Consider the following 16,670-nt stretch of genomic DNA (forward strand, 5'->3'; position numbering starts at 1 on the left):
TTCATGACAAGAACTAAGAGGTCTAATTGTTTCATACGTTTTTAAAAGTTTTGCTAAATAATCTGGCGTCAAACCATGTAATGCCTTATAAGTAATTCATAAAATATTAAAATCAACCCTAAAATGCACTGGTAGCCAATGCAAAGAAGCTAAAACTGGAGTAATATGATTAAAAGACCTAGTTTGTGTCAAAAGTCTAGCTGCAGCATTTTGCACTTATTGTAGCCGTGCTAAAGTGCATTTATTTAGAGTTGAAAACAGTGCATTACAATAATCAAAGTGAGTCGAGATAAAAGCATGAATAAGCTTCTCTGTATCCCTAAAACTCAAAACATGTCTTGGAAATGTTCCTTAACTGATAAAAAAAAAAAAAAAAAAGAAAAGAAAAAGACTGAACTAACTTCCTGAAATGGTATTCCAAATTTAAATTCGTATCAAAATAGATACCCAGATTTTTCACTACCTGCTGCATATTTAGTACCACCTGGCTAATTTCTGGCTCAATTTGATTTTTTTTTTTAAACCATGACCGATTATAACAACCTCTGTCATTTTAAAATGACTTGACCTAATTGACTGGAATAACACTACTAGATGTGCTGTTAATAGATCCTTCTCACATTTCCAGATTTGGAACACAGAAGTAAACTATATTAAAACTTCTATGACTAGGAATAGAAGACCATAGCAAAAAATTATTATTCTCATTTGCTCCAATAATAAAAGATTGTGTTTTCACAAAAAATGAAAAAAGACAGATTACTGCAGTCAGAAGAGAGAAAGATGCTAAATTTACTGTCAGTCCCGGAATCGCTATTTCAATATTTAAGTCATTTTTTCCAATAAATTCTCCTCCCTCCCCAGTAGGTGGTGATATGCATGAAGAATGTGAATCACCAAAAACAAAAGAATTACAAGGGCTGTTTGAAAGTGGAGATTTATTGTAAAAAATGACTTCAACATTGATCTGTTTCTCACCCACACCTTTCATAGTGCTTCTGAAGACATGGATTTCACCAGTGGAGTCGTTTGGTTTACTTTTATGCCGCCTTTTTGGGTTTCAAAGTTTTGGACCTTGTTGACTTGCATTTTATGGTCCTACAGAGCAGAAATACTCTTCTAAAACTCTTTGTGTTCAGCAGAAGAAAGAAAGTCATATACATCTCGAATGGCATGAAGTAAATGATGAGAGAATTTTCATTTTTGGGTGAACTATTCCTTTAATATATTCACATTTGCTAATACATGTTTGATATTTTTTAAATTATGTGTTTGACATTTCATGATATTTGTGCAGTATTATATTGATAACAGTATGTGATCATGACTATAACATAAATTATACAGATCCCATTTTACATTCAAAGCACATTTATGTGATGATTAATGTTGATAATTATTGTTGGGTGTGGCAATGATGACACTATAAAGAAAATCTGTATTTATTTGTTTATTTAGTTTTACTTCAGAAAATACTTCAGACATGTGCCAATAATGTATACAAGTGGTACACTTGCACAATAAATAGTCAAGACTACTCTGGTACTCTGAATCTTTCCAAAAATGTATATAGTCATACTAAAACTGAACAACACCCTGTCAATGTATACAGAATATTTCTCTCAGTTTTTTTCTTCCTAAATATTTTAGCCCGCCTTCACTTGCATGTCTTTCCAAGTTCCATATTTAAATGTATCCCCTCCCTAAAACTATCCTGACAGCAAAAACAAGCTGCATGTTTCTTTCCTAATCTCCACCACTGCTGTTTACATCCAGTTTGTCAGTGACCCTTAATGAATGAACACTGGGAACAGAGGGCACTTCAAAGGGTGCAAGGCTCATATTAGAGTGTGTTTGGAGAAGGAACGAGGACTCAATCTGTAATTGGGACAGAACTGCAGGCCATCCGTTAAAGTGAGGGAAACTGACAACACCTGGACACAGCGACTTCACACAAGAGTGAAAACCTGCCCACCCACGACATCATAAAGGCCCACATTCCCATGGAGCTTTGAGGAGAGAATTGTCTCTGACAAGTTACACAATATCGAGGAGGGGTTTTAGGATACCAAAACTATTAAAGAAAGACTATGTTTATGTATCTACTTTAGTAAAATTTGTAAGACTCTTAATCAGTATCTTTGTTTTGTTTTAAGGATGTTCAGATATTTAGACTGGAAACCAAGTTAAATTGGCCTAAGGGGCCATTTTCACGACAACGTTTTCAACTAAAAACAGAAAACTTTTTATTTTTTGAGAGCTTTTTTTTTTTTTTTTTTTTTTTAGAGTTTTGGCTGTTCATTTACACGTTACACGTTTTGAGGCCTGAAAACACAAACTTTTGAAAATGAGTTTCAAAGTGCAAGTTTTTGAAAACGATGCCATTATCATCTCCGTGTAAACATACAAAAACTTGAATTTGTGAAAATGATGACGTCATGCGCACGTGAAAATTCTGAAAATCTTGAAGTTAATGTATGGATTCAGATGGGAAAAATGTATTTATATTTTAAATGTTATTTATTTATTTACTTAATTTTATTTTATGTACCTTTACCCTGCAATTCATTCACCTACCGCTTATGTATATAGCCTATAGACAGAGATGTGATGCCATGCACAGTATTCAATGATATGCTTAGAATATGAAAACATGAGGCAGTGAAAATGCATGTTAGATCCAGTGTTCACAAAACCTCTCTCTCTGTCAGAAGAGTTCTGTCTGATATCCAAAACCAGTCAACATCAACAGCTTGTTATGTTAACTTACTCTCCTACCAGCCCAAGAGTCAGCAGGGGGAATACAGAAGAAGACAGGAGACGAATTGATGGTAAAAATGAGCAGAGTTTATTGAATAATCTTGAGAGTTCAGTCTATAGGCATGCGCGTGAGTACTTCAAAACAACGCGCGAGACATAACTACAATGGCGGACTACAGGACTGTGTTTGTGCTGCTCAAGCTTTTGAGTTTATTGACGCTTCTCCAGCAAAGTGTAGATTTACTGTATCACTACTACGACCAGCAATCGCCATCTTCATTCTTTGTATTCACCGCTCTGTGGAAGAATGCTTATGTGCGCAGGCGCGTAGTGTTTCTTTACAAAGTGACATCGCTATCTACTAGCCTGGCATGCATAATACAATGTTTTCAGTCATTTTCGCAGATCCGTGTGAACGGGGATCGTTTTGACAACGCTGTCGTCTGTACGCGAAACTTTTCAAAAATGCAAAGGAAAAACTTTTCCATTTTTAGTACATCGTTGTCGTGTAAACTTACCCAAAGAAGCAAGCTGCCATAAGGCAAAAGCATTGCTAGACCCAATTTAGAGGTGCTACAGCTCTCGTAAATTTTATCTCAGCCCTCCTAAAAATCTGTGACTTTTGAGAACGGGTTTCAAAGTGCACGTTTTTGAAAACGATGCCATTATCGTCAACCCGTGAGAGTGGCCTCAGCAACTACTGGCCTGGCATGCATAATACAGCGTTTTTAGTCGTTTTCGCGGATCTGTGTGAACGGGGATCGTTTGACAACGTTGTCCGTTTGACAACGTTGTCGTCTGTACGCGAAACTTCAAAAACGCAAAGGAAAAACGTTTCCGTCATTGTCGTGTAAATGTACACTTAAACACTTTGCTAAATTCTTTTAGTAGATTTGTAAATGTACATTTTAATAAAGTATACTAGACTTGTTTCTATTGTGAACATCTCAGTGCTTTATCAGTGGTTTAATGACTTTTCACAAAAAACACATAAAATACATTAATTTGTTGTCACCGACTAGTTAAGGTGTGATTTACTAAAATTGTCACTGAATAAATCAGTAAACAAATATTAATGACAGACAGAGAAACATACTCTAGAGTTAATTTATTACACTAAATAAATGTGACACTTATTGCAGTACGTTTTTTTGTGGTGTTTGTTTGCTATAACTTAGAAGTTGTAAAACGATTGATTCTTATACAATAATTTATGTCAATAAATGGATAAACAAAAAGGAATGATTAGGACAGATGAATTTTACTGCCAATAAATAGCCAGTTACAATAATTGGTTTGTCTGTATTCTTCAAGCTATTTCATTTTTTTTAATTTTTTTTTTTATGCATTTCTGAATGTTTTTTTTTATAGAAAATGACAATATTCTCAATGAATATTAGCTGACTAGTTTAAACGATGTTAAAACAGTATAAAAAACAAAACACCACCTATGCAACAGAGTGGAATACATTAAATTCACACATCTTATAGTGTCATTGGGGGCTGAGCCCCCCCTTAGATTGAAATCTAATCTAAATCCCTAGATTGCTCATCGTAAGGTATTAAAGGGTGAACAGCCATTTTTTGTTGAATAGTAATAAAGGATATTGTTGTCATTATGCCATTTCTAGGATCACAATATCTGAATTAGCCTTGTGCAAATAAAACGACTTAAAATGTTGGTAACGTTTTTCGGCAGCAAAATTATAATTTAGTTTTTCAAGATCATTGCATCTCATTCAAGAAACACAAGCAGAATTTTTTTTTTTTTTTTGGAATTCGTAAAGCATTTCTGATGTAAATTCTTGTATTCAGTAGGGGCAGTGGTGGCTCAGCAGTTAAGGCTCTGGGTTACTGACCAGAAGGTCAGGGGTTCAAGCCCCAGCACCGCCAAGATGCCACTGTTGGCCCCTTGACCCTATCTGCTCCAGGGGCGCCATATCATGGCTGAGTATCCCAGCTTAGATGGGATATGTGAAAACAAATACATTTCACTGTATATATGCAAAAAAGTATGTATAATGTGTGACCAAAATAAAGGCTTCTTCTTCTATTCATGAAATGTTTCCTATTTTCAAAATGTTTGTAGGTACAATTAAAATTTACACCTGATCAAGTGTACATTATGCGTATGTCATCCAAAAGTACTGTGTTCTTTCAGGCAAACTACCATGACAACATTTTGATAAGTGAAATAAAATAAGAAATGAAAAAATAACTAATAACTGAAAGTGAAATTAACTTTAATAACATAAATTAGTAAAAAAAAAAAAAGTTATTTTTGAAACATTTTTTATTTAAAATGTTTCTTTGATGCTTGCATTTATTTCTACAAGGTACAGTTTGTTCCCAACACTGCTTCATCAGCTAAGCCAAGTTAATGGAAGTGGACATCCTGAACTGGTATCAAATAATTTTCCTTGACATCTTGGACTCTTTAATTCACTAAAAGAACCTCCAGTGACAGCAAGCACATGTGATGAGTAAATTCCTCTTTGAGGAATTCTATCTTTGAGATCGGATACACCAGTATGTTTGCAAAATATATATTTTATGATTTAAATGCAGTTCACTTAAAAAAATCCCTTTTATTACTCTAACGCATATATGTTAAAAGCTTACTATTCTCATTTACTAGCTACTCCGATGCCTTCCTTATAAGGCGTTTTCATGGGCATGGATTGTGATAACTGTAAATGAGTGTGCATGCATGCCATAGTTACGAATGTTTGGAGTTTACTTACAAAGGTTTAACTAACAAATCTTGGGTGTACACAGCGTTTGTGTATTCAGAGGAAATTTTTGGGGAAGGTTCATTTTACGCAAATTACTCCCAATTTACTCAAGTATTTATGAAAGTTTCATGATTGAGGCCCATTGTTTATCCTCTCTCTGACCTTTAAAGTAATTTTTTTGCTGCTGTGCCTGTAATACTTCCATGTAAATCTGCTTGTTGCATCTGAAATTGGATTTCAGAGATTTGCCACACTTTTACTCTCAAGCTGCAGGTTTGCTGTAGAGTCTAATATACTGTAGTTATAATTCTTCGCAAAGTCTGCATTATATTGACAGATTTGCAAAACAAACCATGCTGAAATGTGCTGAACTGTTACAGAAGTTCAAACCAAGCTATTTTTGCAGCTTATTTCAATAAATGCTCCTTTTTGGACTGAAAATTAAGCTTTCAGTTCTAAAAGTTACATTATGCTTTTAAAATAAATCTCATATCTCTTAAATCTCAAAAGATCAAGGAAAATTGTATTCCTACTGATATGACCCCTTTAACGAATGTGTAATGTCATATTTATTTATTTTTTACTGTGGGTAGAGACCAAAAACAAACAAATCAAAAACATGTTCAGCAGAAGGATAATTTACAACAACAACAAAAAAATGACTGCAAGCTGAAGCACTGACCTCTTTCCTGGCAGGCAGTAAGAAGAGACAGGTGACCACGGCAGGACAGGAGAGCAGTTTCTGAGGGTGACTCAGGGGACACATCTCTTTCAGACTGTAGATAAAGACTTCTTGTTCCTATAGGAACATCAATAAGTTATTACGATAACATCTCCACTTATCTGCTTACTTACAAAGTGCACTTACAAAGGTGGATTTTTACATTTCTGTGCTTGAGCAAAACTAGTCATGGCATGAGTGTCATGAGAGTCACTATGTGAACTAAACACCCTTGGCATATAATCATTAGTATTGTTTCCCTGGTAACATTCCAACATTGTGGAAGAGAACGCAGCGACTGAGAGCAGAATATGTTACGTTTTGCAGAGGCCTTTACCTCAGTGGCTGTCCACAGGGTGTTCTCCATCTTCATTTGGCAGCTGAGCCGTGTTCCTGGGCACGGCATCTGTTTTACCTCCACCTTGCCTTTTGCCAAGTTTACTACAGTGTAGTTCCTGTAGGATATGCGCACAAATAGAGAGACAGATAGAGAGAGAGAGAGAGAGAGACTACTTTAATTAATCAAATGCTCCTTTAATACATGAAAGAGCCTTAAAACTAATAAACATATTAACATGATTTTGGGAAAGAAAAAATACACCGCAGTTATGAAATCATTCTAAAGAAAATGTGAAGAGTGCTTGCCTGTGCAAAACTCGCCAATACGATGCTAGGGATTGTGGGTGGTTGCCAGGATGTTGCTGTGGTGACAAAGTGATTAGGACCAACCTTACCCTAATGTGGAACACTTAAAAAATAATTTACAGGATATTGCTGGTAGGTCCATCCAATGATCAAGGGGGACCTTGCATTCCAAATCCCAAAAATGCTTTTATTTCTCGGTTTGCGTGGAACATTATGAATCATTATTTGATTATTTAATTTGTCTTGTTTCCTTCAGGGTTCCCAACCCCATTTTTTGGAAAGCATTTTACAGAAATTCCTGGGGTGGATTTGAATTTGTATGTGAGGAACCAATCTTTTGAATTACTAGATTTAAATAATTATACTGTACCAGTCAAAAGTTTGGACCCACCTGTCTCCATTTGTTTCTCATGATTTTAAACATCTTTTGATCAGTGTAAGATTAAATGCTTGCTTGAAATTAATTTGTCCATCATACATGGGAACTCATTCAATACTGTTTAAAAAGCAGGCACCTCATGACGTTGGTTGAGAGAAAATGCCCAGAGCATGCAGAATTGTAATCTTGGCAAAGATGGCTACTTTGAAGAAGCGAAAATACAAGATTTAAAATATAAGTTTTGATTTGTCACTACATAATTCCCATACTACCCCAACTGTATTATTTCATAGTTTCAATAACTTTACTATTATTCTATAATGTGGAAACCCATAATTATAAAGAAGAATAGATGTGTCCAAACTTTTGACTTGAAGTGTACTTATTAGTGCACAAATATCTCCAATAAGACTCTAAACCAGGGGTCGACAACCTTTTTGACATAAAGGGACATTTTTAATTTTCCTTTTTAAAACTTGTGCCGAAACAGCAAGAAAACCTGACCTTTTGCACAAAAGGAGTTAACACAGTTAATGTCACAAAAATTTTTTTTTAACTGAATTAAAATAATTAACTATCTGTTAACCAATTAACATTTTTTTTTTTTTTTTTAAATACCGCACCATCTACTGTCAGATATGGGAAATCTATTCAGTCTCACCAGAAACAGTGATGAAAAGTGTCTCCTCCGGGGATGAAAAATGAACGACCAGAAGGGGGGATATTAAAATGGAGGGAAATTCACCCCTCAACTTCATGCAGAGCTGCGCAGACCAATCAGCGCCTGCCTTGATGCAATGCATGCGAGTATTCATTTTGACTGACTTTCACTAGTGCCACAGCTAAGTCACCATGATGTATGCCATCAAAGTACGACCAGCAGCCTGAGTCAGCAGGTGTAGTTGCTTCAAAGTGGCTGCACAAGCTCTGATGACACAGCTTATTTGCAATTGGCCAGACTCTACGATGACAACGCTGATCAGAATCAGAATCAGAATGAGCTTTATTGCCAAGTATGCTTACACATACAAGGAATTTGTCTTGGTGACAGGAGCTACAAGACAACAGCAACAAGACTTTTAAAAAATAATTAAAACTGAATAAAAAATTGATAAATATTGAAAAGAAAAAAGCATAAATAGAATACACAATAGACAATATATATATATATATATGTATATATGTACACTATATTGCCAAAAGTATTCGCTCATCTGCCTTTAGACGCTTATGAACTTAAGTGACATCCCATTCTTAATCCATAGGGTTTAATATGACGTCGGCCCACCCTTTGCAGCTATAACAGCTTCAACTCTTCTTGGAAGGCTTTCCACAAGGTTTAGGAGTGTGTTTATGGGAATTTTTGACCATTCTTCCAGAAGCGCATTTGTGAGGTCAGACACTGATGTTGGACGAGAAGGCCTGGCTCGCAGTCTTCGCTCTAATTCATCCCAAAGGTGCTCTATCGGGTTGAGGTCAGGACTCTGTGCAGGCCAGTCAAGTTCTTCCACACCAAACTCGCTCATCCATGTCTTTATGGACCTTGCTTTGTGCACTGGTGCGCAGTCATGTTGGAACAGGAAGGGGCCATCCCCAAACTGTTCCCACAAAGTTGGGAGCATGGAATTGGCGACCTCTGCGCACTATGCGCCTCAGCATCCGCTGACCCCGCTCTGTCATTTTACGTGGCCTACCACTTCGTGGCTGAGTTGCTGTCATTCCCAATCACTTCCACTTTGTTATAATACCACTGACAGTTGACTGTGGAATATTTAGTAGCAAGGAAATTTCACGACTGGACTTGTTGCACAGGTGGCATCCTATCATAGTACCACGCTGGAATTCACTGAGCTCCTGAGAGCGGCCCATTCTTTCACAAATGTTTGTAGAAGCAGTCTACATGCCTAGGTGCTTCATTTTATACACCTGTGGCCATGGAAGCGATTGGAACACCTGAATTCAATTATTTGGATGGGTGAGCGAATACTTTTGGCAATATAGTGTATATGTGTGTGTGTGTGTGAATATGTATATACATACATACATACACACATATGTACAGTGCAAGGGAATGTAATGGCAGAAGAGGTAGGATGTGTTGGATAATATAAAAAGATTAAGCTGTGTATTGCACATTAATTATTGCTCAAAGGGGCAGTTTTAACTGTTCATGAGATGGATAGCCTGGGGGAAAAAACTGTTCCTGTGCCTCACGGTTCTGGTGCTCAGAGCTCTGAAGCGTCGGCCAGAAGGCAACAGTTCAAAAAGGTAGTGGGCAGGGTGAGTGGGGTCCAGAGTGAATTGTCCAGCCTTTTTCCTCACTCTGGAAGTGTATAGTTCTTGAAGGGGGGGCAGGGGGCAACCAATAATCCTCTCAGCAGTCCGAACTCTCCTTTGTAGTATTCTGATGTCTGATTTCGTAGCTGAACCAAACCAGTTTGACAGTTATTGAAGTGCAGAGGACAGACTCAATGACCGCTGAGTAGAACTGTATCAGCAGTGCCTGTGGCAGGTTGAACTTCCTCAGCTGGTGAAGGAAGTACAACCTCTGCTGGGCCTTTTTCGCAATGGAGTCAATGTGGGTCTCCCACTTCAGGTCCTGCGAGATGGTAGTGCCCAGAAACCTGAATGACTCCACTGCTGCCACAGTGCTGTTTAGAATGGTGAAGGAGGACAGTGTTGGGGGGTTCCTCCTAAAGTCCACAATCATTTCCACCATTTTGAGCGCGTTCAGCTCAAGGTTGTTTTGACTGCACCAGACAGCCAGCTGTTTAACCTCCCTTCTGTATGCAGACTCATCGTCATCTCGGATGAGGCCGATGACACTGGTGTCGTCTGCAAACTTCAGGAGCTTGACAGAGGGGTCCTTGGCGATGCAGTTGTTGGTGTAGAGGGAGAAGAGTAGTGGGGAGAGCACACATCCCTGGGGGGCACCAGTGCTGATTGTACAGGTGCTGGAAGTGAATTTGCTCTGTCTCACAAGTTGCTGCCTGTCTGTCATAAAGCTGGTAATCCACTGAGAGATAGACGTGGGAACAGAGAGTTGGTGTAATTTAGTCTGGAGAATAGCTGGGATGATGGTGTTGAAAGCCGAACTGAAGTCCACAAAAAGGATCCTTGCATATGTCCCGGTCTGTCCAGATGTTGCAGGATATGATGTAATCCCATGTTGACTGCATCATCCACAGACCTGTTTGCTCGATAAGCAAATTGAAGGGGATCTAGAAAGGGTCCAGTGATGTCCTTCAGGTGGGCCAACACCAGTCTCTCAAATGACTTCATGACCACAGACATCAGGGTGACAGTTCTGTAGTCATTAAGTCCTGTGATTTTTGGTTTCTTTGGGATGGGGATGATAGTGGAACGTTTGAAGCAACATGGGACTTCACACTGCTCCAGTGATCTATTGAAGATCTGTGTGAAGATGGGGGCCAGCTGGTTAGCACAGGATCTAAGACATGCAGGCGAAATGACATCTGGGCCCTGTGCTTTCCTTATCCTTTGTTTTCGAAAGACGCGGCTCACATCATCTTCACAGATCTTAAGTGCAGGTTGAGTAGCAGGAGGGGGGAGGAGGGGGGTTGGAGGAGGTGTTGATGTTTGTGTGAAGTGAAGGTCAGTGTGGGTGTGGGGTGTGAGATTGGGCTTTTCAAATCTGCAGTAGAACACATTCAGGTCGTCAGCCAGTTGTTGGTCCACCACAGGGTAGGGGATAGGAGTCCTGTAATTCGTAAATTGTTTCATGCCACTCCACACTGATGCAGGGTCGTTAGCTGAAAACTTGTTTGTCAGCTTCTCAGAGTATCTTCTTTTAGCCACTCTGATTCCCTTATTCAGTGTGTTCCTGGCCTGATTGTACAAGACCTTATCCCCAACTCTGTAAGCATCCTCTTTGGCCTGACGAAGCTGCCTGAGTTCCACTGTAAACCATGGTTTGTCGTTGTTAAATGTTAAATAAGTCCTAGTAGGAATGCACATATCCTCATAGAAACTGATATATGATGTAACAGTATCTGTGAGCTCGTCCAGGTCTGTGGCTGCAGCCTCAAAAACACTCCAATCAGTGCAGTCAAAGCAGGCTTGTTGTTCCAGCTCTGCTTCGTTGGTCCATCTCTTTACAGTCCTTACTACAGGCTTAGCAGATTTTAATTTCTGTCTGTAGGTTGGAAGAAGATGAACCAGACAGTGATCAGATAGTTGCAAAGCTGCTCTAGGAACAGAGCGATATGCATCCTTTATTGTTGTGTAGCAGTGATCCAGTATATTTCTGTCTCTGGTTGGGCATGTAATGTGCTGTTTGTATTTGGGTAGTTCACGTGTGAGGTTTGCTTTGTTAAAATCCCCAAGAATAATAATAACTGAGTCCGGGTATTGTTGTTCCGTGTCTGTGATTTGATCAGCCAGCTGTTGCAGCGCGGCATTCAAACATGCGTTTGGCGCAATATACACCCACCAGAATAAACGAAGAAAACTCCTGCGGCGAGTAGAAAGGCTTAAAGTTAATAAAGAGCACTTCCAAATTAGGACAGCACATCTTCTTTAATGTTGTTACATCTGTACACCAACTTTCACTGATGTAAAAGCATGTTCCACCGCCTCTCGTTTTTCCCATTAACTCAGCGATGAAGCCTACGTTTAATGGGCTGAGATCGGAATGGCATACTACCCATACTACTTCTGCCACATGACACAAAATAGTAAGAGTAGTATGGTAGTATGCCATTACTAAGGTGTTTTATCTTCAGTTCCACTAAACTCTCACAAATCCGTTTTTTCAAAACAGTACAATTCTCTTTTCATGATTTCCTAATCTTATATATCATGTTTATTCATAAAAACAATTAAAATGGATTCAAATATACTGATTCCTTATTGGTATTAAAATAATATAGGCTTATATCAGACTTTCTTCATGTACGGCTCTCGTTTCAACTCTTCCCCCAACTACAACCGCAAATTTGACAATTGGTAAGGTGAGGCATAGTTAAAGTCGAACACACCTAAAGCCTTCATTCATCTGCTTGGCCATGATGAAGTATCAACATACCCTTCACTGTGACTACAGCTGCTCCATTTGGCATGGCAACAAGCAATAGTGATAATTGCAAACACCTGCACCGAAAAATACAAAGCCAGAGTGTTTCTTTGAAGCCACCTCGTAGAAATCCAGTGCTCACAAACAAAGCGGTCAATGATCTGATGAGCTATCCTGAGCTGTTAACTGTGAATCACGGGGCATTTGTCAGTCTGGTGGGCTGTCAAGCATAATAATGAGCTCTAATACAGTATATGTGCTCATGAATATTAAAATAAGCACATTTTTAAAAGGCTATAGATTGTTGAGAAAAACTGGAAAAATTTGATTTCTGATTGATTTTAATGATGGTGTTTTTATGAGTGAGTGAGAGGTTTGGAGGGGAGCAACTGGTGATACAGCAAAAAGGAAAACGAGAGAAAGCCGTAAATGAGGTAAATTGAGTGAAAGGAATATGATAATGGGCTGATATGGGGCTTATCCGTATGAAGATGATCTCTGCCAAGTGCAAACCTGGTACATTTATCTTAAATTTTTACTTGCCTTTTGCCTCATTATTGGATAGACAGGCTCTGTTCAAGAACCTAGTGAGCTGCCTATATAAGCATCATTTTGAGGCATTATAGATGCACTGCTATTGTGTAGGATGTTCAAAAAGGTAGGCAGCATAATTGTGCTGCCTTCTAAGACAACTTCTTTCAGACAAATACCATGGCAACATGGAAACCTTTGCACAGAATGCAATCCCATAATACACTGCAATGAGCTCAATGAAAAAATCTATCCATGATTGCAGATGAAGAGATAAAAATGTTGATTATAAATTAATTCAGTACTATCGAAAAGCTGGATATGTAGACAGAAGACAGCAAGACCACTCACTATGTTACAGTAGAGAGATGACAAGAAATTATTTTTTTAAGTAATCCTTAAAAACATTGCACATCCATTATGTTAACACCATGTCAGAGCATATGCAGTAAACATCAGGCCATGGCTTCAACTTGACATTCCAATTTTCCTGCCTTATGATACATTTGAAATATGTAGTCAAGAAATACTTGACAACACATTAATACAGTAAATCAGGTTGGAGAAACTGTGTTTTCAAGAGTCACTAATAAAAAATATAGGAGTTATTAAAGCTGTGCTGGTCAGCATTTTTTTTTTTCAGAAGGGCAGGCAACAGGTAATCATTTTCCAGTAAGCATCAATGGGTACAGTGTTGAGAAACTTAACCAAAACTTAAAGACACCAACACAGATGGTCTGTTCCGAAACCTAGTGAGCTGCCTATAATAATAATAATAATAATACTTTTTATTTATAATGTGCTGTTCTTACACTCAAAGCACTATAAGATTGGCTATTTAACCATGCCTATGCAAGCATTAGGAGACATCATAGACATGATCCTGACACAAAGTCTGTTCCAAAAGCTTTTAAGATACCTTCTTTTGGCCAAATTCTAAGGCAACATCACACAGATCCTTTCTAAAGAAGGATATACCATAATGCATAGCAACGAGAGAAAAAAAAATCATCCAAGATGTCGGATAAAGTGAGAGAAATGTGACTGGAATTTTTTTGTCCACTAGAAATGTTTTTTTTTTTTTTTGAAAAGGTGTATTCTCAATGTTGCATTAGCTGAATAATCAACACCAAGGTATACTATGATACAACCGTAGTCAATGCACTGTCCCACCAAGTTCAGATGCAAAGGCCAAGGAACTGTCTCAAAAATAAGAGAAGGTCTGCACTCTGAAAATGTCTATAGTCAGGGAATCCCCAGCTGCTAAACAACAAGACAATTTTTCTAAATACATTTTCAGAGTGCAGACCTTCTCTTATATTTGATTCAATGATACAACATATTGAATAGACTGAGTGCCTTATGCATAACAGCCTTGTTTTCATTCTAATTACCAGTAAATTGAATATGGCATATACCTTCATTAAATCCCAAGTCGAGTCTCCATTGTGCTTCACATGAAGAGCGCTATTTGTACAGTTTGAGGCACGAAGTTGCTGCCTATGTAGAGAAGGCAACTGCCTACTGTTTGTAGGCAGTAGACAACATGTTTTGCAACAGAGCCACAGACATAATTGTAAACATACAGTATGCAGACCTGCGCAATCAAAAACGCACAAACTTTCATGATACAAGCACACACACAGTACAATTTAAGAAAGCACAAATTGACAAGAAAAGCCACATGCAAAAAAGGCATGTTTTTTAAGTGTGGGAAATCAACTTTTTCAGCAACAGTGGCCAATGAATGGCCAGATTTACCAGTGGAATTACCTAAATGTCAACATAAAGTGAAGCTGGAGTGCTGTGTTTACAAATGCACATAACAAGTGAACAATACTCTGTATTTATACACCAATACACCTTTATGTGTTACTTAAGCTAGAGTAGTTGTTTCTGAGAAACTTGTCAAAGGCAATCTGAGATGTTTTACGGGTTGCCGGCGAGCAGCGGTAACAGTGACTAATAGATTTGACAAAATTACATGCATCTGCACAAAAAACACAAATATTTGGCTGTTTGTGGTTGTTAATTTCATATCCTGCAATTCCCCAAAACTTTCACAAACGTACCTGTCGTCTCTGTCTCCATCCCAGAACACAGCGCTGTGGCCTTGCATTGGGGAAAGAAAGAGTTGACTGTGTTCCTGGCAGGCCAGCAGGTATCTGAGACAAGCAAAACTGGGCTCCTGCATCTGTCTCATGAGAGGAGCAGCCAGAGGACGCTAAATCCAACAGGGGAGAGGAAATTATTAAAAAAATTATATTTCACAATATTTGCCAGTACAAATATACCTATATGACTATTTTTGTGTTGCTATGTTAAGTTATTTTAATTTCCACCAAGATAACAATAACCATTATTATATTCTATTAAAATAAAAATGAGAAAACATGAAGTTATTTTAGGGCTTAGCACTGAAAATATTATCAGTTTAGCACTGATAATATTTGTGCACATGATGGATCAGTGGCACATATCTGATAGAGCAACAACTTTGAAATGGTGGTGTAGCCTAGTGGTTAAAGGTCCAGGTTAGTAATCTGCTGGTTTAAACCCTGCAAGGGGCAATGCTTGAACTATCACTATTGTGCCCCTAGAGACAACATGAAATGCAGTTCACAACTCATTTTACTTCTGTACAAGATATTAAACGAAAAAATAAATAAATAAATACAAAATTAGGGCAGTGCTTTTATCCACCATGGAGAGGATGAATAGGTAAGAACAATTAGTGACATCAACCATAATGGAAAGTTGTTTCAAAGGTGGAGCAAGTTAAAGACAAACTTTTTCTTTTAAATAATGTGCACCAATGAATCATGCAGAGTAAGTTCAAGAATGTGTATTAAAACAGTAAATACATAAATGTTTACTTGACACAAGGCACTTAACCCAAGGTATTTTGGGAGTACTGTCTCTGTAGTAAGCATACTGAAAGTAGCTTTGGATAAAAGAGCAACTGCAAACTAATTTAATGACATTGCCACTTGCTAAATAACCAAGTATTTTTCTTTGTACTTCTGTGTAACTGTAGTTTTCTATGTAGTATTCTATGTAATTTGTACGATTAACATAATATGGGACGTTTACCCTGACAGCAAATTGCTGAGTTCAACCTTGTGCAAATGCACAGCGATGTACTGCGACTATAAAGGGGAGTGCAGATTTTCATCATGTGATCTTCTGACAGTGTTGTAGTCAAGTCACTAGATTTCGAGTCCTCACTGCTCAAGTCCGAGTCCAAGTCACTAATATTGCGTCCGACACGAGTCCAAGTCGAGTCGCCAATAACTGCATACAAGTCTGAGTTACGAGTCCTTGTCTATGTCATAAAATAAGCAAAAAAATCAGTTCTGTTGCCATTTGCCATTTTATTGGCACACACACACACACACACAAACACACACACACACATTCAGCCTTTCAAATGTATTGCACAAGAAACCATACACGCTACATACACAATACCATCTCTGTAGGTTTTTTTTCTTATAGTTACTTGAATGTTTGATATTGCTTTTAGAAACTTTAAGCACAGTTTTCTTCATTTGTTTCTTTGTTCTTATTTTAGTACTAACTGTTTCTTAGAATTATTCAAGACAATCTATCTACAGTTGAAGTTTACATACACCTTTAAACTCAGTTTTTCACAATTCCTGACATTTAATCATAGAAAACATTCCCTGTCTTAGGTCAGTTAGGATCACTACTTTATTTTAAAAATGTGAAATGTCAGAATAATAGTAGAGAGAATTATTTATTTCAGCTTTTATTTCTTTCTTTCATCACATTCCCAGTGGGTCAGAAGTTTACATACACTTTGTTAGTATTTGGTAGCATTGCCTTTAAATTGTTTAACTT

The 16,670-nt window shown here is 37.8% G+C and overlaps 1 protein-coding gene and 1 long non-coding RNA gene across 5 annotated transcripts in view; one reads left to right on the top strand and one right to left on the bottom strand.

The window, feature by feature from the left end:
- LOC127449150 (uncharacterized) overlaps positions 1-16,670 on the top strand; it is a 230,751-nt gene that overhangs the window by 59,499 nt on the left and 154,582 nt on the right. The window contains exon 2 of the long non-coding RNA XR_007898672.1: positions 8,578-9,052. This is a non-coding gene — a long non-coding RNA (uncharacterized LOC127449150). The remainder of the gene's footprint in view (positions 1-8,577; positions 9,053-16,670) is intronic.
- Positions 1-16,670, bottom strand: part of lrrk1 (leucine-rich repeat kinase 1) — a 238,663-nt gene that overhangs the window by 32,709 nt on the left and 189,284 nt on the right. For all 4 annotated transcript variants that reach the window (XM_051711490.1, XM_051711481.1, XM_051711498.1 and 1 more), the window contains 3 exons: positions 14,879-15,030; positions 6,554-6,671; positions 6,178-6,294 (listed from right to left, as the gene is read on the bottom strand). In XM_051711490.1, coding sequence (XP_051567450.1) covers positions 6,178-6,294; positions 6,554-6,671; positions 14,879-15,030 — 387 coding nt within the window. The remainder of the gene's footprint in view (positions 1-6,177; positions 6,295-6,553; positions 6,672-14,878; positions 15,031-16,670) is intronic.

Source organism: Myxocyprinus asiaticus, chromosome 1 (assembly GCF_019703515.2).
Source record: "Myxocyprinus asiaticus isolate MX2 ecotype Aquarium Trade chromosome 1, UBuf_Myxa_2, whole genome shotgun sequence".
Lineage (NCBI taxonomy): Eukaryota > Metazoa > Chordata > Actinopteri > Cypriniformes > Catostomidae > Myxocyprinus > Myxocyprinus asiaticus.